The sequence below is a fragment of the Protopterus annectens genome, chromosome 9.part0 (genome assembly GCF_019279795.1).
Source record: "Protopterus annectens isolate FY-2018-M chromosome 9.part0, PAN1.0, whole genome shotgun sequence".
NCBI classification, from domain to species: domain Eukaryota; kingdom Metazoa; phylum Chordata; order Ceratodontiformes; family Protopteridae; genus Protopterus; species Protopterus annectens.
In genome coordinates this window covers 676,684,916-676,708,896 of record NC_056743.1, presented here as the reverse complement: position 1 = coordinate 676,708,896, position 23,981 = coordinate 676,684,916, and the positions used below count along the sequence as shown (strand labels likewise).

General features: G+C 39.7%; 1 protein-coding gene across 1 annotated transcript in view; it reads left to right on the top strand.

Moving 5' to 3' along the window:
* SKIV2L (Ski2 like RNA helicase) overlaps positions 1-23,981 on the top strand; it is a 624,419-nt gene that overhangs the window by 220,826 nt on the left and 379,612 nt on the right. The window contains exon 10 of the mRNA XM_044083274.1: positions 13,519-13,664. Within this exon, the coding sequence (XP_043939209.1) occupies positions 13,519-13,664 (146 nt within the window). The remainder of the gene's footprint in view (positions 1-13,518; positions 13,665-23,981) is intronic.

Genomic DNA, 23,981 nt, shown 5'->3' with positions numbered 1-23,981 from the left:
CCAAAAAAAATTGAAAGGAAGGTTAAGTTATGAAACTTTCATTAAGAAGAAAAAGTTGATGATTGTTTTGAGATCATTTTGAAAGATCATTTGAAATAAGTCACTATTAAAAGTTTTGGTTGAGTTTATTCTAATGTTAGGAGGTTTTGGTTTGATTTTCAATCTTCTCTAGAGATATAGGTTAGGCAGTCACTGGGGTCATCAGGCATAGTTCCTACTTTTTATGAGACATGCATTAACTTGTTTGTAATCCAGTCTAAGAAGATACTCTCTTTTATTTTTTTTTTTAAGCCTTTGTGTAGTGGTAAATGGATTGAGTAAAACCATGTAGGTTTATATGACTGCATACAGATGATGTAAATTTTTTTGAGTATTTAACTGAAGTTTAAACTATGATGAATCCAGCTGGTTGCCAGGGGTGGGAGCTGGGAGATGGTGGAGATGTAAATAAAAAAACGCCCCCGCCACCACCTTTTTTTGCTTAGCACGATCAGCAAGCCTATAAATTATAGCCTTGGGGTATAATCTCAGTGTCTTTACAGGTTAGATACAGGGTATATTGAGTGAGGTATACATGAGTTAGATTGAAACAAAGTTAAGAAAAGCCTCTAATTGGAAAACGCCAGTCCCAGATGCAGTACCTAATTTCTGGTTAAAAGTTTTAACATCTTGCATGAAGATTTAGCCATAAGTAAGAATTATTTATATGCGCACCCTGAACAGACATCAACCTGGCTAACAACAGAAAAAACAATTCTCCTACTTGAGTGAACATGCAAGCTACCCTAAAAATTAGACTTAATAACTTGCCTTCTGACGATGTATAAATTATACACTGGAATTGATGCCAACAGAGTTTATAGTCCTTTAGAAGAAAACTCAACTATGGCAATAGAACAAAAGGGCAATAAAAGAAAATTATATGGAACAAAGGATCATTTGTTGTTGAATAAAGTCATAGTGGAGAACTGTCAAATGGGGAAAAATCTAAGTATGACATGGATTGACTACAAAAAAAAAAAACATTAGATAGTATCCCACATTCCTGGATAAAAGAGTGCTTAAAATGTATAAGATACACCCTGATCTGATTGATTACATTACAGTGACCATGAAACTGTGGCAGACCACTTTGCAATTAAGCCATGATAAAGGACAAATTATTATTCCAGGTATAAAAATTCAAAGGGGGAAATTCCAGAGTGACTGTCTGTCACCGCTGCTATTCTGTCTTGCCCTTAACCCATTAAGCTGTCTACTTAACAGCTTAGGCCATGGCTTTAATTTGGCTCCTAGAAAACAACAAAGTGTAAAGACTTCTCATCTTGTCTTTGTCAAAGAGTTAAAACTGTATAGCTCATCAGATGAGGAATTGAAAACAGAACTATAAGTTGTCAAAATATTTCAGATGATATAAGAATGTCATTTGGTTTTGATAAATGTGCAAAAGCAACCTTTAAAGCAGGAAAACTGCAGCACCAAGAAAACATCAGATGTTTTGTAGTCCTATCTCACCTTCATTCTTTACATATGGGATCGGAGCTGATCCTCTGCTCCGACTCGGCCTATTTACAAGCTGGAAGACTTCTGGTTGGCTCGTGGCTAGGTAGGTATCCCATGGTGCACCAGTACAATCCCCAGATCTTGTTTGCCATGTCAACGAGCTCTGTTGTGCTTCATTGGCTCTGGCTAAGTGATTGCATTTTTTTCCACTTTTACTAAAATTTTCTGGGCTGTTTAGTTTAGAATAGTTTAATATAGTTAAAACTGTTGCTGCTTATAGTAATCATAGTTGTTACTGTAGTTGTTAGCTTTTACTTACGCCATTTGGTGCAATTTTTGGCCTTTGGCCTTTTCTTACTTCATTGGTATCCTGTGTATTGGTTTTTCTAAATTGGATTAGTGTAGGTGCCTTTTGCGCACCATTATTCTGTGTGTTTTGACAGAGTTTTTGGCGGTTTTCCACTTGTTATTTAGACTAATTATTTAGCTTGTTGTTAGCATCGTTGGATTGCTGATATTGTTACCAGAACTACATTCTGTTTGTGCTTGACATAAGTTTGAATTTATGCATTTTCGCTCATTACTGTTCCTGTTGAGTGTGAATTTTTTACTTTCTCTAACTTTTGGGTCTGTTTCAGTTAGAAGACCCTATCTCTTCCTTGCCCGGGCTAGGCCCTTTAAACTTATAGGACCTAGTCCTCATGGTGTCTTTTCCTTCCTGCAGGGCTAGGCCCATTTAAATTAGAGGACCTAGTCCTCCTCCTTCCTTTCTCTGTGTGTGTACTATACTGATAGAATGTCTAAAGAGAGTAAAGATCATAAGCCATCCGGCTTTAAAAAATGTATTAAGTGCTCTAAAAAAAAATGTCTATAATGGATGCCCACGGTAACTGTGTTTACTGTTTAGGGGCCATCCATTTACAGGAGACCTGTTTATTTTGTCATGCATTTAGCCTTAGGGTGTTGCAGGAAAGGAAAAACAAGCTAATCCTAAAAGGTCTTCTTAAACCTTCCTTCAAGGAAGATTTGTCTAGTTCCTCATCATCCTCTAAATCTACCAAAGGAAAATCAAAATCTTCTAAGAGGCCCTCCCCGGCACCGGCTGGTGTCTCAGAGCCACCGCTTAAAGTTTCAAAAACTGTCTCATCGGCTCCACAGACCTCGGAGCTGACTGAGAGCAGCATTGTTGTTGCAGGGTTGGTTCCAAGTATTTCAGATCTGACCACTGAGACTATTGAGACTGCTTCTCGGAGCCGGTCTATGGTCTCTCTGCCGGCCTCCTTGTTATTGAAGTCTCCTGTACCTCAGAGATCTCTATCTCCTACTATGTCATCCATGTCTTCCAGGGGTTTATCTGAAGAAGATGTGGAGAGGGTAGTGCTGAGACTTTTGAAGTCGTCTGCTTTGCCTAAATTGTTGTTGGCTCCGACCCAGTCAGCTCTGGAGCCACTCGAGCCTGTTCAACCCTCTGTGTTCATTCCTCCTCCGAGCCATGCTGGTCTTTCAGAGCTGGAGTGCTCAGTACCACCAGTGGAACCTTCGGTTCCAGCTCCCCTTGCGGCTGTTTCAGAGCAGAGTTCTACACCGACACTTTCGGTGCCATCCGTAGTGTCCAGGGGCCTAAGCTCTCCAATTGGCCCCAACAGGGATGCTTGGAACTGAACTTCTTCTGTTCTGAGTCTTCCTCTCGGTGCTTCGGCTAGGGTGAGTTTGGACCCTGCGTCCATCTCGGGGCCTTTGGCTCTGGCTCCAATGGCATCCTCAGTCTCCTCTGAGTCGGAGAGGTCCTTGGAGCTGGAGAGGTCGGCATTTGAGATGATGAGGAGTGTGCTGTCCCGATCGTCAGCTCCTACCAGAGGTACTGGCACTCTTTCCCCCTACAGCACCTACTTCTGTCTCTGCTTCTACTCCCTCCACTGACAGCCGAGACCCCCAACCTCAGGAGCCACTGGCTGGCGGCTCCCACTCTTCCGAGACCTCCCCGGAATGTCCTGAGGAGCCCACACGGAAGAGGACTTGTAAGAGGAAGCATGTCGACTCCCAGGATGAGTCTTTGACATCTGACACTGACCTCGACTAGTCTGAAGGGTCCCCCAAGTCATCCTCTGATGATGTCTCCTTCATAGACATTCTGGAGATCCTTAAACAGAGGTGCAGCTGGCCCAGTGTCACCCCTTCTGATGAGTAGTTGGTGTACCTGAAGGCTTTTGGGTCTCAACCTTCTGCCTCTTGGGTGTCTCCACCCTTAGATGAACTGATGGAATTAGTTAGTTGAAAGGTGTGGGATACTCCTGATGCCATGCAGCCAGTCCCCAGGAGACCGAGCAAGTCCTTTCTCCCCCTCCAGGAAAAGACTTTTTATCTAAAGGTGTGCCTGTAGATGCCATGGTAGTGGCGGTGGCCACTAAGAAGGAGCTAGCTGAGACTACTTCTGTTCATCTGCCAAATAAGGAGTCTCGAACAATAGACAGATACGGGAAGTGTATCTTTAGTTCAGCGGCATTTACCCTTAGATCGCTGAATTACCTTACTCACTTTACGAGGCTTCAGAGAGATCTCCTTAAAGAGTTAGGAGACTCTTTACAAGGTACATGTACTGAGGGAGTCCCTGACAAGGTTTCTGCCCAGTTGTCCACCATGAACTCTGTCGTTAACTCCTCCATGCAGCTTATTTCATATGTGGCCAATGAAGCGAGTAGAGCAGCGGGTTCAGGAATTTCCCTGAGGCATCATTCCTGTATGCGTTTGTGTAACTTTGCGGAACTGTTTAAGTCTACCTTTACCAATGCCTCCTTTGACGGTTCCTCCTTGTTTGGATCCAAAGTAAAAGACTCTCTCACCTGGTGTGAGCAAGAAGGGAAAACACTCTCTGCTGTGGGAGTATGTTTTACTGTTCCCTCTAGATCATACCCTAAGGGTTAGAGGGGCAGTAAGATGTGGTTCAAGAAGTCCCAGTGGTTTTTCCAGGAGGCACAGGGTGACTCCTCCTTCAGAGGTAGAGGAGGAGGAGGAAATGGTAGACGTCACCCTAGAGGCAGGGGCGGTCCACAAAACCAGGGAGGTTGCGATTCCTTTCAGGGCCGGCCTTACCAGCGCTCCTGATGTGGGTCCCAATTGTGCTTCTCTGGGGCCGATCGGGGGGTCGCATTTCTTTGTATCCAGAAGCCTGGCTAAGTATCACCCAAGACAAGTGGGTACAAAGAATTATTAACAGAGGTTATGTCATACCCTTTTCTCTTCCACCCTTTGTTCCCAAAAAGATCCCAGATGTTTCACCCAGTCGCAGGGATCAGGCAACTGTGGAGGTCAACAAGTTGCTGTCAAAAAGAGTCATCCAAACCGTCCCAGTAGACCAAATAGGATCCGGAACTTACACCAGATTTTTTTTAGTGCCAAAACGTACAGGGGACTGGAGGCCCATTCTGGACCTCAGCAGATTGAACGAATCAGTGAAGTAGGACAAGTTCTGGATGGTAACACTGCAGTCTATACTTCCTTGTTGGGGAAAGACAGTTGGATGTGCTCAATAGATCTCCAAGATGCCTACTACCACATAAAAATGGACAGGGCGTCAAGGAGTCATCTACGCTTGTGGCTGGGAGCCAGTCACTTTCAGTTCCATGCTCTACCCTTTGGTCTCACCACAGCCCCCAGGGTGTTCACCAAATGTATGGCAGTAGTGACAGCTCACCAGAGACGTTGAGGATTCCAGGTGTTTCCATATTTGGACGACTGGCTCCTGACCGCTCCCACCAGGCATCTACATCTTCAGAGCAGGGATGCTACTATTCAGCTTTGTGCCCAGCTGGGAGTCTCTATAAATTGGGAAAAATCTGCCTTATTGCCCTCTCAATCTGTGATTTTTATAGGTGCAGAGATAGGCATAGTAAACATGGTAGCTTGTCTTCCTGCCGAAAGGGCACAGAACCTGGTTCTTCAAATTCAGTGTCTTCTCCCCTTATGAAGGGTCAAAGCCAAGATTGTTCTGCAGCTCTTTGGAACCATGGCTTCCACCATACTATTAGTGCCACTAGCCAGGTTACACATGAGAATTCTTCAGTGGCTTCTGTCATCCCAATGGTCCTTTCAGCACCTTCCATTATCCCATCACATTCTGCTGACAGAATCTTGCAAGAAGGACCTCCTTTGGTGGACATTACCCAATCAACTGACCATGGGTGCTTCATTTGTTCCTTGCCAACCCGTTGCCACTGTGACCACGGATGCCTCACAGGGTGGGGGGGATTATCTACGCAAGACTGTCCAAGGCACATGGCAAGATCACGAGGCTCACCTGCATATCAGCATTCTAGAGATGAGGGCAGTGCTCCTGGTGTTGCAAGCACTTCACGACCTTCTTCTTCTGGGGACTATTGCAATACAGTCAGACAACATGTCGGTAGTATAGTATATCAACAAACAGGGCGGAACCAGGTCTTACCCACTCTGTCGAGAGGCCATGCGAGTTTGGAAATGGGGCGATATCTTCCCAGCGTTTTCTGGTGGCAACCCACATTCCAGGGATGACCAACGTGATAGCTGACAAGCTCAGCCAGACAATCCTGACTGATGCCTCACGAGTGGTCTCTGAAACAGCGGAACAGATTTTCCGCAGGTGGGGACAGCCTTGCTGTGATCTCTTTGCCAGCCCAATCATTGCCCAATGCAACAGCTACTTTTCCCTCATCCCCCCTCCGGGGGAGTCACCCAGAGATGCACTTGTTCACGATTGGCCCCTGGGTCTCCTGTATGCTTTTCCTCCCTTTCCTCTCATTCCCAAGGTGATTCAGAAAGCAAAACGGCTGGGAAGCAAACTGATCCTCATTGCTCCTTGCTGGCCTTGTCAAGTTTGGTTCCCCTTCCTCGGGCCTCTTCTCCTGGACGATCCTTGGATTCTGGACCCAGTTTCAGACCTGTTGACTCACATGTCAGGTTCACATCACCCCTCCTTACACACCCTCAGTTTGACAGCGTGGCTGCTCCAGTTCTATCCCTAGTCAGGCTTCATGACTTCTCGCCTTCTGTGACTCATATCCTTACGTCTTCTCATAAATCTTCCACTAGGAGACTATATTCCAGTAAATGGAAAATATTCTCTCTTTGGGCGGAGAAAATGGATGTTGACCCCTACAGTGCCTTCATTCCAGTGGTTTTGGAATTTCTTTCTGAACTTTTTCAGCAAGGATCTGCAGCTGCCACTGTCAGAGTTCAATTGGAAGCGATTTCAAATTTTCATCTAGATTTCCCAGATTCTAACTTGATGTCTCATAAACTTTGCAAAACCGTCCTTAAAGGTGCCACTTTAAGACCACCTGTTCAAGAGCCTGTGGCCTCACGGGATTTAAATTTTGTGTTATCTAAAATTAACATCTCCGCCCTTTGAGCCTTCTCATTCATCCTCTTGAAGTTTTTGTCGTGGAAGACGACGTTTTTGGTGGCTATCACGTCTGCCAGATGGGTGTCAGAACTGCAAGCTTTGTCTGTTAAACCACCTTATCTGATTTTTCATCAAGACGGTGTCCCTTTGTACTAATCCATCCTTTGTTCCCAAGGTCTGCTCCCACACCACTTTGAATCAGTCCATAGAACTTCCGGTTTTCTTTTCAAATCAGTCCATTGCAGCTGAGTACAGGTTTCACCAGCTGGATGTACATAGACAATTACGTTTTTATTTGCACCGGACTAAAGACATCAGAAAATTGAATCAATTATTCATCTCCTTTTCCGAATCCAGGTTGGGCTTACCAGTTTCCAAAGTGACTCTTTCTAACTGAATTTCTAGCTGTATAGCTTATGTTTACAATTCTGAGGGTAAACCTTTACCCTTTATAAAATCAAGGCTCATTTTAACAGATCTCAGTCTACTTCTGCAGCCTTTCAAGCCAGGGTCCCACTTGATAATATTTGTGCAGCTGCTACGTGGGCTACCCCTCACACTTTTGTCACTCATTACAAATTGGATTTAATCTCTAGGGGTAGAGCAACTATTGGTTCCACGGTACTCGGGAGTGTTTTTCCTTGAGCCACCCAAGAATAAGGTGCTAGGGACCCTGTCCCATATGTAAAGAATGAAGGTGAGGTAGGACTTCAGAACATAAAGAAGTTATGTACTTACCATAACGTTCCATGTTTGTAGTCCATCTCACCCTTCATTCTTACGAACCCGCCCTCCTGCCCCATCCTGGAAGTACCTGGAGACAGAAAAATATTAATTTCATTATTTATGGAGACCTTTTAGTATTGGCTTCTTCTGTATGTTATTATTATTTCTTCTAGTCAGCAGCAAACAAGATCTGGGGATTGTACTGGTGCACCATGGGATACCTACCTAGCCACGAGCCAACCAGAAGTCTTCCAGCTTGTAAATAGGCCGAGGCAGAGCCCAGGATCGGCTCCGATCCCATATGTAAAGAATGAAGGGTGAGATGGACTACAAACATGGAACATTATGGTAAGTACATAACTTCTTTTTTGGGACATGAACGTGATATAAAAGAACTTGAGCAAGAGGGAGTATAAATATTTGGGAATTGATGAAGGTTCAACAATAAAACATGAACAAATGCGAATAAAACTTAGTAAGGACTATTTTTTAGAAGGCTTAAATTAATACTGAAAACAGAGATCTAGGAACAAAATTCAAGCTATAAAGCAATTTGCTCTTCCTGTCCTAACTTACAGTTTTGGAGTGATTAATTGGCCTCAAAATGTGTTGGATAGATTAGACTGGAAAACAAGAAGGATGCTTCATGCCCACCATGATTTATAAAAATCAGTGTATACCAAGATTATATATTCCCGTTCCGAAGGAGATGTGGGCCTCCTTGAAATTGATTACATGCATATATCTGCAATCATGGGACTCCACACATCTGCTGACCTCACAAGACCCAAACGTAGTGAAAGTTTTGAAACATGAGGAGAATAAATCTAAGATGACTTCTCTGCTTAGTCCAGTAGAAGCATATTGGTGTCAAACAGGGATGAATATCAAACCAAAAGTAGATAAAAATCAGGCAGCAACTGAATGTGCCAAAAAACAAAAGAAAGAATATCAGGTGAAGGACCAGATGAGAAGGCAAGAAATGTGGAATATGCATAAATATAGCTGGAACTATAGAAAACTTCTGGAAGAACCTCTTTTTCATCAGGATCAAAAGCAGAAATGGTTACTTCAAACAAAGAGATGAAAAGTTAATATTGGCGTCCCAAGATAGTGGGCCAAATACACACTGGTTTACAAAGTCCATTGAACATGTGGAAGAAACAGACAAATGTAGATTTTGTAAAACAGAATTGGAAACAGTTGTGCACCTCATTTCTGGTTGTGACATACTAATGGCAGAAGGACTGTATACTGAGAGGCATAGTAATGGAGCCACAAAGCATTGTAGAAAATGATGAAGCCTGCATCACATGGGATCACCCATTACCGACAGTTTAAAAGATAGATGCTTGAAAACTGGATATAGCGGTCCATAAAGAGAAGACAAAAGTAGCATTGATCATTGAAATCACCACACCTAGTGACTACAGTGTCTTGCATACAGATAGACACACAGTCATAAAATATCAAGATCTGCAGGCAGAAATGAGAACAATGTGGAAGAAAGATACCCAGGAAGTTCCAATAGTTGTAGGAGCAATGGGTTTTATAAAAAGGAATCTACAATCGTGTTTAGATATGTTACCTATACATGTAACCGTATACAAATTGCATAAGGAGTCATTACTGGGCCCATTGTGGGTGCTGCAAATAGCACTTCTGGCTGACCTTAAAGATCGAAACAATACTAATTTTATGAAATTTAATCATTCCATGTCTGTTCCAGTCATGGTATTAGAAACCAAAAAGATTTGGAGAAATTAAAAAAGTGAATTGTTTTAATTTTCATCATCTACTAGACTTCTGTTTTATAATACTAGGTGACCAAGACTACTCTCTGCATATTTAGCCGTTATTAGGGAAACTGTCTGCTGCTTTTTTTTTTTTTTTTTACCTATTTTCATGTTTGTAGAACGCCCTGATAAAAGTAAAGGAGAGCATGTTCTATGTCACTTCATTATATCTTCTAGACTCTGCTGCTTTGCCTCCCCCCGTTTATGTCTTCTGCAATATACACTTTAGACAGAGACTGCATAGTTTGGTTGAGAGCATGACTGTGTCTGAAAGTAAAACATTTAATAGCAGATAAAAGTTTGAAAGGCTTGTCAGTGGAGATAGAAAAAAACAGAAAGAAGTGTCAAAGGATTTTATTACGGAATTTTTGACACTTTTGCACTTTGTAAAAAGATGTCAGGCTTCCTAGGGGCTAGTGACTGGGGATCAGTTAAAGCAGAAGTGGATGCAATGCATCTAGAAAGTCCTCCAAAACTAGAGGGACAAGTGATGATGTAGAAACTCCTGTCTCCAACAAATGTTATACCTCTTCTACACATCAAAAAATTGTATAGATTTCCATTCAAAATGCTGTATCGTTGTTGGTTTCCCTGAAGCAGATTTCCCTCAACAGGAGAGTCATGGGATAATGTATCTTCATCTGAATCCATTTTGCCTGGTGAATGAATCTGAGATGAATAAGCTAGGGAGTGTTCATCCGAGTCAGACTTTTCCTCCTCCTAAGAAGAGGATTCATTTTGTCTCTTTGGGGCGGGGGGTATAGGAAGAGAGGAAGCAGAAAGAAAGGAAGGAGTCTTGAAAGACAAAATGGCCTTGCATAAGCCCTGTCAAAATTCCATCCATTCCATTTCCTGAGGTATCTGAGGAGAAACATTCTTTCTTTTATTTTTCTTAGGTGTGACATCTGCTTTTACTAAGTGCAGCAGATCTGACCGTGGCAGACATCAATTCAAGGATTCAAGCACCTCTTCCCTAACCAGGATTTGAGGTATGCTGTCTGATCCCTCAGAAATAGCGAGCCTTGGTATCCCTTTCTCAACTGTACAGGTGTGATCAGTCTTATCAAACGTGTCAGAATCTGATGCCATACCAACCTCTGGCAGAGCAGAGCCTTAATCCCATGCACCAACTGCTGGACAGCTCTATAGCAAATCTGTAACCTAAGATATAGCTGCAAGCAGAATACAGAAGTACATAAGGGAGGTAAAAAAAAATCAAGGTGAAAATATACTGCACTTCTATCATTTTAGTAATACAGCTATCCTTAAAGAAGCTCTGCCAAGCTAGTAGTGAATGGTAGAGTGCAAATAGAAGACCATATCATGATATGCCTTCTAGGGAAGGATCTATAAGGAAAAGGCAAAAGAAGTAGCATTGGTAGAGTAATCCTTCATCACTCGATAAAAGCTTGCCATGGTTCTGCTGGTTATATCTAATGCATGTTTAAATTTAGGTGTTCAGTTTATGCTTGCATACCTTATTACCTGTCTTTGCTTTTCACATAACTTTTTGGTGTCTTCCTACTCCAGCCTCTGCCAAGGCTAAAACCAGATAGGAAATGAATTTCTACTAGGATAACTAAGCCAGCATTATGCCATTAGTTTCTGCCCACTCTCAGCTGATTCTTCCAGTACCTAGACTCATTACTAAAATCCAGGTCACCTGGTTCACAGTGAGGGCTTCTTTCTTCTAAATCAGCACATTCCTTCATGTCTTTTGCAAATGAGAGCTGCAAATTTTATGGAGTGCCTTGGTCCTGATCTCACAAAGTTACTTAAAATATCTTTAGAAAATGAAATGGTCAGTTGACAAGTCTGCAAACATATGCAATACTACTGGAAGAGAAGTCATAAAGCTAGTAAACAGATACTACCTTAAAAATGAATCCAGGATTTATGCTAACGGGTTTCCTTATTTCTGTGGAAGGCAGTGGAATTCCTTCCCAGAGAAACAGCTTGCAGTTCTGAAATTAGTTTTTCTGAGGTGATACTTACAGAATAATGCCAACCTTGATAAGCAAGTTAACTCTCAATTTGCCAGTGTCACTATATCCATGCTTCTGTCTTCTTAACTTGCCTAATTATTTTAGTACTGCTTTTTCCTCTGATATCTCCAGGTCTTCTGGCAGAGATGGTCTGAAGATATTATGCTCTTCTGTCTAGTCTTATACCCTTACACCTACGGACTTAGGTGATATATCAGACTTATGACAGTAGGGAAAATATTTTGGTTTAGTATCCCGAGCAGACATCAGGTTACCTCAGTAAGATAACCCAGTAACGTTGGAATACAATAGTGATCAGTAGATTTACGGTTATGGTAAGTTTTTGCAGAACTGTACTTACTCCTGGGTTGCTCTTTGTAAAAGGGGAAAAAGTAAGCAAATGTCTAAGAAAAAAATGATTTATGAAGTATTTGCCATAGCACTGGAACTTTGAGAGTGCCACATGCCTTCTTTCAGTAGACATGTACCGGTCAAGATTTAATTTTTTTGATATATGTTAATTCCTATGTACAGGGCAAGTATATTTTGACAACTAAGGAGGTTTGCTTTTGGGAATGAGAAAGAACTGAGAAGTATACAGGAGCGATTGTCTTTGCGGTCTAATGTGAATAGTGTAGTAATGATAGCAGGGAATGGGAATGGAAAATCTGGCTTTGCTGCAAGAAATGTTCAGGAAAATACAGTTATATTAACTGTCACACAACTTTTCTGTATCCCATCATCTGTACAGTGCTTTTGGTAACCCAATTATTTTGTGCAGTTGTTTTGATATAGACGATGAAGTATTAGGTTCTTGAAGTGTGTCAGGTTTGAGAATGGTGCTAGATTTCCTGGATGAAGTCAGTGTTTATGGAAGTACAAATGTTTTGAGCCTGTATTGTCATTTTGAAAAATTTTGAGCAGTAAAATTAAAACTGTAGCACATTCACATTATGATTTGAGGATTTGTTACAGTTTTCAAGGATGATATAAATAGAAATTCTATATAGCGAGAGGTGTGTGTACTTGTATTTGTAGGTGTGTATGTTTATAATTCATGTGCATGTAGATGTATACAATAGATAAATATGTAGACAAGTATAATACAAATAATATATAAGCACTCTCTCGCATTACAGTATATCTGTCTAATACCAAAAGGAAGCAGCCTGTATCATCTACCTTTTTTTTTTTTAGTAAGCTTGGTATTCTTAATCTCCTCCACCCATTTCCCTGATGTGTCCTCTTTTTTTTTTTTTCCCTGCCTGTCCATGCCCTTTTGGCTTGTATCATAACCATCCATTGTAGTAACCATTTAGTGGGTCTGCAGCCATTTCCATGAAGCAGTAACTTTGCAGATCTAGTGACTAGTTGGTCCCTACAGTCTGCACCTCTACCCTTCTTCCCTTACTGTCATTCCTGTTTATGATGACCCTTTCATGCATCACAAACATGATCCTGTGCACCTATAACATGCCTGTTGCCCCTCTTGTAGTCTGCAGTGAGATGAGTCCCAAGTCAGAGATTTTTTGTCAGTCCCACACACTATTCATACGACTTTCCTGTGGACTTCATCCCATCACTTGTTACCTTTTCTTCCTTGCATGGTCACCAAGACTGTGTGTGGTACTCATTGTAGTGTGACCAGGGTCTGGTAAAGTTGGGAGCACTAATTCTTGGTTTCTGTAGTCTCTTCCCATGTAGGTAACACCCCAGCATGCTTTTTACTTCTACCACATCCCGGCCACTCTGCCTTGTGTGATCTAGTTTAGCTGGGATAAACATTCTGGGTACTTCACAAGTTCTTTTGCCATCATCTCCTCTCCTCCCAACTAATGCTTTATACCACAGATTTTGTGGCTCGTGTCCAGCTGTTTAAATATAGCTACATGGAACTTGAGTTGCCATCATTCTTCCCACATGGAAAATATTTAAGTACTTCCTTGGATTCTTTCCCTTGCCCTTCCTCTGCTGAATTTGTCTTTGTTTCATCTGCTGAGGTTTGCTCCTCTTGGCTGTTCTCAAACACATGTAAAGGAGAATGTATGTGCACATTTGTTTAATATATTAATTTAGAAGATCTACTTAAAAGTATTGGCATATTTACTGATATGTACATATTGTTTTCCAGTGGCCTTTTGAGCCAGATGTCTTTCAAAAGCAGGCCATTCTACACCTAGAAAGACATGATTCTGTGTTTGTTGCTGCCCACACTTCTGCAGGAAAGACTGTTGTTGCAGAATATGCAATTGCTTTGTCGCAAAAACACATGACAAGGTAAGTGCTATATTTTTAGATGCTTGGGTCACGTGTGTTACAAAGTAAGAAAACTAACCTGATTTTGCCAGGAGCTGTTTATTTGATTGGCTGGAGCTGAAGACAGCAATCAGCATGGCTTGGGTTTAAGTTAAACTGTCAGAAATCAAGAATGATAAAGGTACATTGCATTTTAATTGTAAGGATAGAAAGTGATGACATAGTAACCCTTTTTTCTAGGGGGCACTTGACAGAATGTTATGGTTATTGAACGCTGCTGGATTTGTTTGTCTTAGCTTTTGCATAGTATAAGGAAGTGAGGGTTGCATAATAAAAATAGTGCTTCCATTTTCTGAGATCCCATCCATGTACTCTTTGAGTTTAATGTGAATTTTTCGAGCATCAGAACAAGAAATTGATGATGGCTTTCAGAAATAAATATGTATAGATCTGTTTAAATCTGTGCTAATCATTTCTGAAATGTAAAACCTTGTTTTCCATCTCTTTTTCCATTCTTTTTTTTCTAATTCAATAGAACTCTGAGTCTGATGACAAAGGACACGTGAACCACCTTGTCTGCTCATCACCTACCTACATACCCTATCGTATCCAATGTATTCTTGAATTCCATCAAAATTTTTTAATGTCACAGTCCTATCAGAAAGGCTTTAACAGTTTGTACTGCTTTTATAGAAAAACCCTACCTTGTTATCCTCTGATCTGTCCATCCTGTATTGTCAGAATGTGTTCTCTTATTGTGAAGTTTTTATCCCATAAGCTATCCTCTGTGCATCATCAGAACGTGTTCTATTATTCTTGTAATTTTTTTTTACTGTGATACCCATTGGACTTTATAAATTGAGTCATGGTTCTATGTAATTTAGACCACAGCCCCTTGGTGCAGAAGACCTGTGTTTGGCTAACAGCACAGGTACTGAGGGGACCAGGTGGGGGGGGGGGGCACTCGTGGTTCTAAGTAACTTAGACCACAGCCCCTTGGTGTGGAACACCTGTGTTTGGCTAATAGCCGAGGTACTGGAGGGACCAGGTCGGGGGTCACTTATGATTCTAAGTAATTTAGACCACAGCCCCTTGATGCAGAACACCTGTGTTTGGCTAACAGCCCAGGTACTGGAGGAACCAGGTTAAGGGAGAATGAGACTGAGCTGCTGAAACTGGCTATCTTAAGCTTTGGAAGGGAGGCTGCCTAGGCTCAGTGCAGTAGCAGCATTAAGACCCTGATGAGCTATGTACTGCAAGAGGTATTCCACTTGGTTAGGAGGTTGCACATGAACTGAATGTGCATGTACCTCCCAGAGGTAGGCATTGAGGAGCTCACAAGGCTGCAGTAGCCTGGTGATGGTGGTTAGGGCACACTCCACAACAGAAGCAGCAGTACTGTGCTGCATTATCATCCTAGATCTCTTCATCCCCAAACATTGGTTGGGTTGAGCCTGGAAGAGACTAAGGCAGATGTGGTAGACCCAGTGAGTAAGGAGAGAAGCTGATGGCAGCTGATGGTCAGCTGTGGGTAGTTAGGGAAGAGAAGAAATGTTTTTAATACTAAAGGTGCCTTTGCTGACATCCTTATTTAATGTAGAATGTTGCTGCTAGCTGTACTGTAGATTTCAAGTTATTTTCTGAAGTATTCTATTTTTTTGTATGCTCTGTTAATTTGTCCCTCTGTTGTAGCACCCCATAATGATGTCTTGAAGAAATACCTCTCAGGGTTTTGTGTGCATCAGCAAGACATTCTAGGATAACGATTATAAGTTAATTCTGTGAAGTATGCTTGCTTACTTGTGTTGTAGTTTTAGTGCTACAGCATTTTGCAATCCATTTCAGAGTAAGGCATTTTCCATCAGTATGTAGATGTTCTTCATTTAGATTACTGTTGCAGTAGTCTTGATTACTGGAATTTGTATCTCAGTGGGCACCGTGTTTGTCCTGACATCCAAAGCTCAGAACTCTTCAGTTTCTTGAAATGGTAGATGTCCGTCTGTCAGGGATGTCAGGATGTTCCTAGTGTAATGCATATATCTAATCTTGACATTTTTTATCTTTCTTACCACAGTTTGAAACATATGCATTGTTTATACATTATAGCCATAGTCTGGAATGGTTTAGCCTGCTATGGAGCTGAGAACATATAAGAATCCCATTGAGGATTTTTTTAAAAGTTGTTAATATATTTGTGTTTTAAGGAAGCTGTATTGCATCCATCTGATATGATGTCTGGTTGCTAAGGTATGTCTGGGAGTAAGAAGGATAGATGTTCTTCTCATGGACGTATTCGCTACAAAGACTTCAAAACCTGTTGTGATTTTCATTTATGCAGAGTGTATAATATACAGGACTGCAAGGTATGTCAGGGATTTATCCTAAAAGCTTGAAGTAGATAATTTTCCATGCAAAATTGCTTGGAATGTAAGAAGCTAGATACCTATATCTGGTCTGCCATGGCATTTGAAGTCCAAGAGTTCCAACAAAAAGTAACTCCAGTAGATTAACCCTGAGCCTGATATCTGTACCATATCAGCAACAGCACTAATTCCCAGGAAATTAGCTCAGGAAAACAAAAAGAACAATGTTTTTATTACAATAACATATACCACTTGTAAGGTTTTAGAAAAATATGAAGTGAACTTATTTAAATATTTCTGTTTACAATTTGCACTTAAAATGTAATTTATCATTAGATCTGTTGAAGCATTTTTATGTTACACTTCTAGTTATTCCAATATTTTGTGTTCTACTAAAGATAATGACCCGACTCAGTCGTAGAAATGGAACCAAATATTTTTAATATCCAAATAAAATCACAGAACCACTCATAAGGACTTTCATCTCCTGTGGAGACTTCATCAGGTAATTAATTCAAATAACCTGTGGACTTTTATATTGAACATAATCTCAATTCAGTTACCAAAACCATTAACTTAATGACTTGTCATTACATACTTAAAGTGATATTCCATTAAAATCTATTTAAAACATCTGCCTTTTCCATTAAAACAGGACTTATTGAAATGTGTTCGTTTAAACCAGGTGGAAAAGTACCATTTAGCTTTAACTGCCATGTAAGTTCCCTGCCAGTCACTACTCCTAGGGTTTATTTTAATCTTTTCTAAAATACCAAAACTAAATTTTCTAAAATTTGGGCACACAAGTGAGTGTTTGTAAAGTGCATTTGTTTCTTTATTCCTTATAATATCATATCTGTGTTCATAAATCCTTGCCTTTAATGCTCTTTCCGTTTTACCGATATAAAGACTTGCACAGTCCTCACACTTCGCTAAGTAAACCACTTTTCTTGAAACACAGTTACCAGTGACAAAAGTGACTTTTACTGTTCAACATGTTTTCAAGCACTAATGTTTTTTCTTTATAAATGTAACTACACTGGCTACATCTTCCACATGGGGTGGTACCTTTTTTGTTGTTTTCGTTATAAGGTCCTAATCCCTTCTCCAGAATTTGTTTGAAATTCTTTTCAGTCTTATGAACAAAAACTGGTTCCATTCCAACTAATTCATGTATTTCCTTGTTGACCCTAAAAATGTTCCAGTTTTTGTTCAACATCCTCCTAATATCCTTAGAATAATGGTTCGGCTCTAAAACAAGTGCCCTTTCATATTTATTAGTAGTAGTATCTATACCTTTCTCCCTTACTAATTCCCTTCCTAAAAGTGGTTGGTATTTATTATCCCATCCTTCCTTCACTTCCCTAAATATTTCATCCATCATAGACTTTGGGTATTCCCTTTCAAGGAACATTTCCCTCAGTTTGTTCAATTCTTCTTCCAAGTCTTCACCCTTAGAAGTCATTCTTGCCACACATATGGCCTGTCCCTTTTTTTTCTGAAAATGGGGATGGTTACTACTGTAATGTAAGTATGCATTACAAAAGGTTTCCTTCCTAAATATGTTTGATTTAAAGCCACCTTCGCTTTGTGAAATCAAGGTATCTAAATAACTTGTACTCTCTCTATTCCATGAATGTGTAAATTTTAAATAACTACAACATCCATTAAATCCATTAAGATACCTAATAAATTCTTTAATTTCATTAACTGTTCCGTCCCATAAAACAAATATGTCCTCCAAAAACCTTCCATAAACACACAAACTTAAAAAATGGGCTTGGAAACACAAATTCTCTTTCTCAATCTAGCATGAATATGTTTGCAAAAGTAGGGGCGCAAGCCACCCCCATGGCAACACCCTTAGTCTGCTGATAGAATTCTAGAATTCTTCTTCAAAGTGTATAAAATTATGGTCCAATACTAACTCCATAAGCTCGACTACCAAGTTGATCTGGTCATTGGATAAAGATGAAAAAAAGCATCAACATTTCATGGAACTAATGCATACCTTCCAATTTAGGAATACTAGTGAATAAATCCACCACATCAGTCGTGAGGAAGATGATTCCCTCTTTCCACAATTCGGGTTTAATTATGGTGCTGAATCTATCAGGAGGCATTCATGGATCACTGCTGCATTTCCTAATCTCCCCTACCCCTCTGTGTTTCATCCATTCCTGTAATCCTAGTGCCCCTATTTGTTGCTGGGTCTGCCTGCTCTTCCTTTCTCTCCTAGATTTAGAGTGAGCTGAGGCCAGCACAGATGTTGAGTGACTGTGTGTGTCTATGTGTGTGTGTGTGTGTGTGTGTGTGTGTGTGCATAGTTAGCAACTGCGTCTGCTGCTGAGAGAGGATTATGATCTATTATCCTTAGTTCCCTGTCCCCACACTTGCGTTTATTAACACATGACAACAGCTCTCCTGTGTGTATCACACCTTCCCTTAATCATCATCATCGACAAATGCCCCCCCCCCAGAATGGTTAGACTCATCTTTCCCTGCTAGTGCTTTATATGGCCAAGTAATTGAACCTGGGTTATCAGGTTCATAGTTAGGGCTTTGTCCTTTATGCCATGTCTCTTAACAGTAGTGGTTAAATAAATTGCAAATGGATCCCCGCAATAGAAAACTTAAATAATTGCCAGTCTCTATTTCCAAATATAAACTTAACCATGTCTGCTAGGCATAATGTAAGCAATGTACATATTAAACTATAAATACTGTAAATATCTAAACATTTAAACTGCCTTGAAATTACTCCCAGTGTCTTCAATACACTGTATGCACTGCCTGCTATATTGTATGATTTCTACTGCTTCTTTGATGTTCTGTATGCTTATATTTGGATTTGTGTATTACAACTATGTAAGAGTTGTTGCCATGATTGTTCTGGATCATAACTGAAAAGGATCCGTCAACCAGCTGACTTGTATCGGTGACTAAATGAAGTAAATAAATAGCAAAACGTTGCAAATTTAGTTCTAATAAGGGAGTGAATTTGAAAAAAAAATATGCTTTAAAGAAATAAAACATTGTGGGATGTAAATGTCTTTCATCAGTGGGACTCAACCACGACTACAAGAATCTTCTCCCTAGTTTTTCCCTTGTACATGGTGGCCAGGACAACCTGGGAGATAGCACTGCAGTCACAGATGATTCTAATGCAGTCTGTCCCATTTTATCTGAATTCAGTGTCGAATCAATTAAGCAGGTCAAGGGCATACCCATAAAATTAGATGTTACACAGAGGTATTTTCTTTCAGGTGCTTCTAAGCTAAGATGTTCCTGTGATGGACCAGTCTGCAGCTCCAAACAAAAGACAGCTGAGGAAATTCTGCACAAGAGCACCATACAAAGATGCTTGGGCAATGAATGTTTTTTTGTGCAGGTTTTCCTTTATGCATTCCTTCTGAGTTTTCTACTCTTGTGATTCAAAAAATAATGGAAGAGGGGCCAGAAATGTTTTTTGTTACCTGCCTTTCAGCCCAGGCAGCACTGATTCTTCTGTCTTAAAGGAATACCTGGAAGGAAATATTACTTGCTACCAGTGCAGATGGACCTCCTGTCTTAAAAAAAAGTGTGTCTGGAGACTTCCAAGATGGCTGCACACTAACCAACAGGTCTCCCAGTGTGAAAAAAGAAACTGAGAAATAAGAACCAGAAACTTTGCAAGATTTATTAAATTCAGTTACCAGCTGGTAAGTGCACTGCCTGGATACCAGCTAAGAAGAACCTTAGAGAACCTGACAGGAGATCAACTAGAAAAGGTGAAGAGAAAGCACCAACTGGGAAGAATCCAGCAGCTGTTCAGCAAAAAGCAGTTCAAGCTCCAGCTTTGGTATAAATCATGTCATCCAGTAATTTAGTGGAAAAAATCAAATGTGCTCAGAGCTGATTAAAATAAATGAAACATTGAAAGAGTATATCAACAGAAATAACAAATAAATGAAATGTTGAAAGAGTAGATCAACTGAAAAAAAGGCTGGAAATATTGAAGAAACTTTAAACATCTATTCAGATGAACTGATAGAAAAAAGAAAAGGATGGCCGACCTAGTATGAAGCTAGTCAAGAACAGCTGTTTTAAAAAATGGTATAATTAGAGGACAGAACATGCAGGGAAAACCTGAGATTTTCTTATGTACCAGAGAAACTGGAAGGAACAGAATGTATTAATTTTATGAAAGCACAAATAGGGAACTGGACTGGTATTCCACAGCAAGATTTGTTAACTGAAAGTGCACATCATATTGTATGCGTCAAACCTGGCCATGAGAAAACAGCCAAGACCTGTATTAGGAAAGATGCAGTCATGCCAGCAAAACTGTGGCAGAAGGGCAAAGTATTAAAAACTGGAGACAATAGTGTTTCTGAAAAATAATTATTCACTGTACACCAGGCAGAAGAGAAACGGTTTATCCTGGCAATCAGGGAATGATGGTGTAGATTCGAGATTCAAGCTGCTATACCCTGCTGTGTTTAGAATATTTTTTCCTGCAGGATCAAAGTAATTTTTTGAAGTAGAACAGTTTAAGGAGGAAATGTAAATGTTTGTCTTCAAAGACTAAGCCATCAAACAGAAGGGGTCTCTGCTTCTCATTATTTTGGTAATAAAGCTCATAGTGAGATTTTGCCAGTGAAACCTTTTCCAGTGTTCCCAAGGAAAAGGTTTGAGAGACGGAAAAAAGCACAGGAGCTGACTAGAAGAATCAGGAGTACCTTGAACTGGAGTCTGGCATTGGGTGATGTAGAGGAAGAAGACCAGGAACAGTGAAATTAATGAATACATTTGGGACTATAAAGCATCAGTCATGTTTGTAATATATGGCTTTATACAAGAAAAAGTGGAAAGATAGCAATTTTGTTGACTTTGTTAAACTTGTGGGGAACTAAAATGCATATACTCCACTTTGTGTCATTAATGTTTGCAAGGCACAGAAGGGAAAGGGGAGAATAAAAGTAACTGTAAGTAAAATATTTTTTGTTAAACAGTATTTGAATAAAACATTTTATTATATAAATTTGCATGATATAGAATAAACCATTTGCAGTTTTTTTGCATGTGATAAAGCTACTAAAGTAAACATGTTCTTTTTTTATTCTTTTTCATTTTAAGAAATGTAGGCATTACAATGTAAAAAAGATAAGGGCTGGATAAAAGCATGTTTAAGTTAATATGCTGCAATCTCGAATTGTTGAAGTGGAGCATGGGGCGTATAAGTGCAAATATTGTTATACATGTAGAGTTGATTTGTCATCTCTACTTTTGCATAGGTGAATGGCTGGATTAAGGCCCATGGCTTAATCTAATGATATTTTTTGTGTATGCAAGTAAATAAGAGGACACTGAATGTAATGAAAAAATTCCTTTGGCAAATAAATGTGTAAGTTGAGAGGTTCGCAGATGAGGCAGCTGTACATTTTATACTAATGTTTGAGATAGGGGCAACCAGTAAAAGCCAGCCAACGTTTTTAAGGCTAAAGGTTTAACATTTTCTGAAAACACATAAGCTTTTTTTTTCACATCGGGGAAGGGAAATGAAGATAAGACAAAAACAGACAGTAATTGGTGTAAGTAGGAGCACAGGCTATAACATGTCTTAGCATTGGTAACCTTGATGTTAGGTTAAGTAATGCCTGTGTGCAGCTGTCAGTTTGGGACAGTTCATATCAGGAGGGTTGAATGTCATTATTTTAAAATGTACATAGTTTTGGGTGTTTGTTTTGTGTTAATATGTTCTGTGTGTGTTTTTTCCTTGAGAGTTTTCATTAAAAAGAAGTGTTGTAAATGTGACAGTTTCAAATGGTGGTGAAAAGAACAACTATATAAAATAACCTGCCAGACATTAGTGGCAGCTTGTAACACAAAAGCTGGAAATAGACATTTAAAAAGCTGCCATATATTATAGGTGGGAATAATAACTTCTTACCATAAGGCTACACTAAACATGATATTTTAGAATACGAATGACCTCACAGGTATAGACAAAAAGGTAAGTGTATTAAAAGTACAATGTGTGAGTAGTGCTATAGGAGGACACATTTGGAAATAAGTGAGCATATGAATTTGACAAAGAAAGGATTTTAGGATGGATATTCAGCAGAATAACAGAGACAAAGGAAAGGGGGAATATTTATACTAATTACTGTACGAGTGCCAATAGTAATAGAAGAGGGTAAAACATATAATAATGGTAGATTTGTAGTAGTAAGGAGCTACTGGCAAGAGGAGGATTATGCTGGCATGTATTTATATTCCATCTAAAACTGCTGTTTGTGGAGCTTAAGACATTTTTGGGAGAAGTAATCCACTTGTAACAGGGAATATTACTTAGAGGTTGGGACTGGAACTTTATTTCAACAGTGAGAATGTGTCTAGTTGAAGTAGAAAGGATAATATAACAAAAGATGGTAGATTGCTGAAGAAATTTATGAAAATATTTGGTATAGAAGATGTGAATTCAGTAGTAGGAACTCTGAGAGATTTTGCATATTATTCCCCATGGTACAGTAACTGGGCTAGACTAGACAGAAATTATATTTCCAAAGAACATGTGCCTTAATTAAAAGCTGCAACACACATCCAATAACTATCTCAGATCATGCATTGATAACAATCAAGATAAAAGTGCATGATAATGAAGTACAAATGAGATAATGGTGCTTCCCTACCCATGTGTTATAAAGCGAAGAATTTAAGGAATGGGTAGTGGAAAGTATTCAAGAGTTATTAGGGAAGATAGAAGTTTCTTCAAAAGTTATAGCTAGTGAGTGGGATAAAATAAAAGTGGCATTTACAAATAAGGTAGAAATGAAAGAAAAAGAGAGATGGTTAAGAAAGTAACAAGAATTGTTTAGAGGGGCTAACAAAGGTTAATGTTTTACATAATAAGGGAAATCTCAGTGAACAAGAGGAGGCTCAACTGCAGAGTGCTAAAGGGAAAACAAGGAAGTATCTGGATAATATGCATGATTATAGAAAGAATGTTTTGTTGATAATAACTCCAGAGCTCAAAAGCTCTTGGCTGAGTGACTGAGGCAACACAAAATAGGAGGAGTTGTTGACAAAATGCTGGGAGCTTATATCAAAAAAATAATCAGAGATCCTGTAGAAGTCAGATATTTTGGAATTGTATGAATATCTGTATAAAGCAAAGGAATATGGAAATCTAGAAAAAGCACAAATGGAAATGCATATGGAAGATTTAAGTATGCCCAGGCTTGAGGTAGTTGAAGTTCAACGATTAATAGTTATGATAAGAGGGGATGAGATCAAATCTGCTTGAAAGTGTCCAGGAATAGATGGTGTTCCTGTGGAATTCTGGATGTTAGGCAGGAAGAAAGTGCTAAAGTATTTTAAGAGGAGGGGAAGCACCAATGTCCTGAAAGAAAGCTGTGGTGGTTGTAATAACTAAAGACCATAAGGACTCATTATATCCAGCTTCATATAGACCCATTTCAATTTTAAACCATGATTATAAGAAGTTTGTCTGTAATAACTAGAAGAATGGCAAATGTGTTGCCAAAATTGATAGATATTGGATTAGTGCAGTTTTGTGGAATGGAAGCAAACATTTAGAATGTTAATAGAACATTGATGATCCAGAAAGAAGCAGAATGTACAAAAATACCGCTGTTGTTGGTGGGTCTTAATGTAGAGAATTTATTCAACAAAGTAAGATGGGATTTTATGAGTAGGGCAATGTAAGCATTTGCATTCTCTGACTACAATAATAAGGTTAATTAGGAAGATGTATGAGGGATTGGAGGAAAAAATTAAAGTGGGATGGTTCCTCTCTGATACGTTGTGTCTGAACAGAGGAACCAGGCTGGGGTGTCCTCTTTCTCCTTTGTTATTTGCATTATATTTAGAATCATTGGCAAATAAAATAAGGGACTAAGAAATTCAAGGTTATAACTGGTATGGTAATCAAGAAAAGTTGGCTTTATTAGCAGATGATATTGCTTTGCCC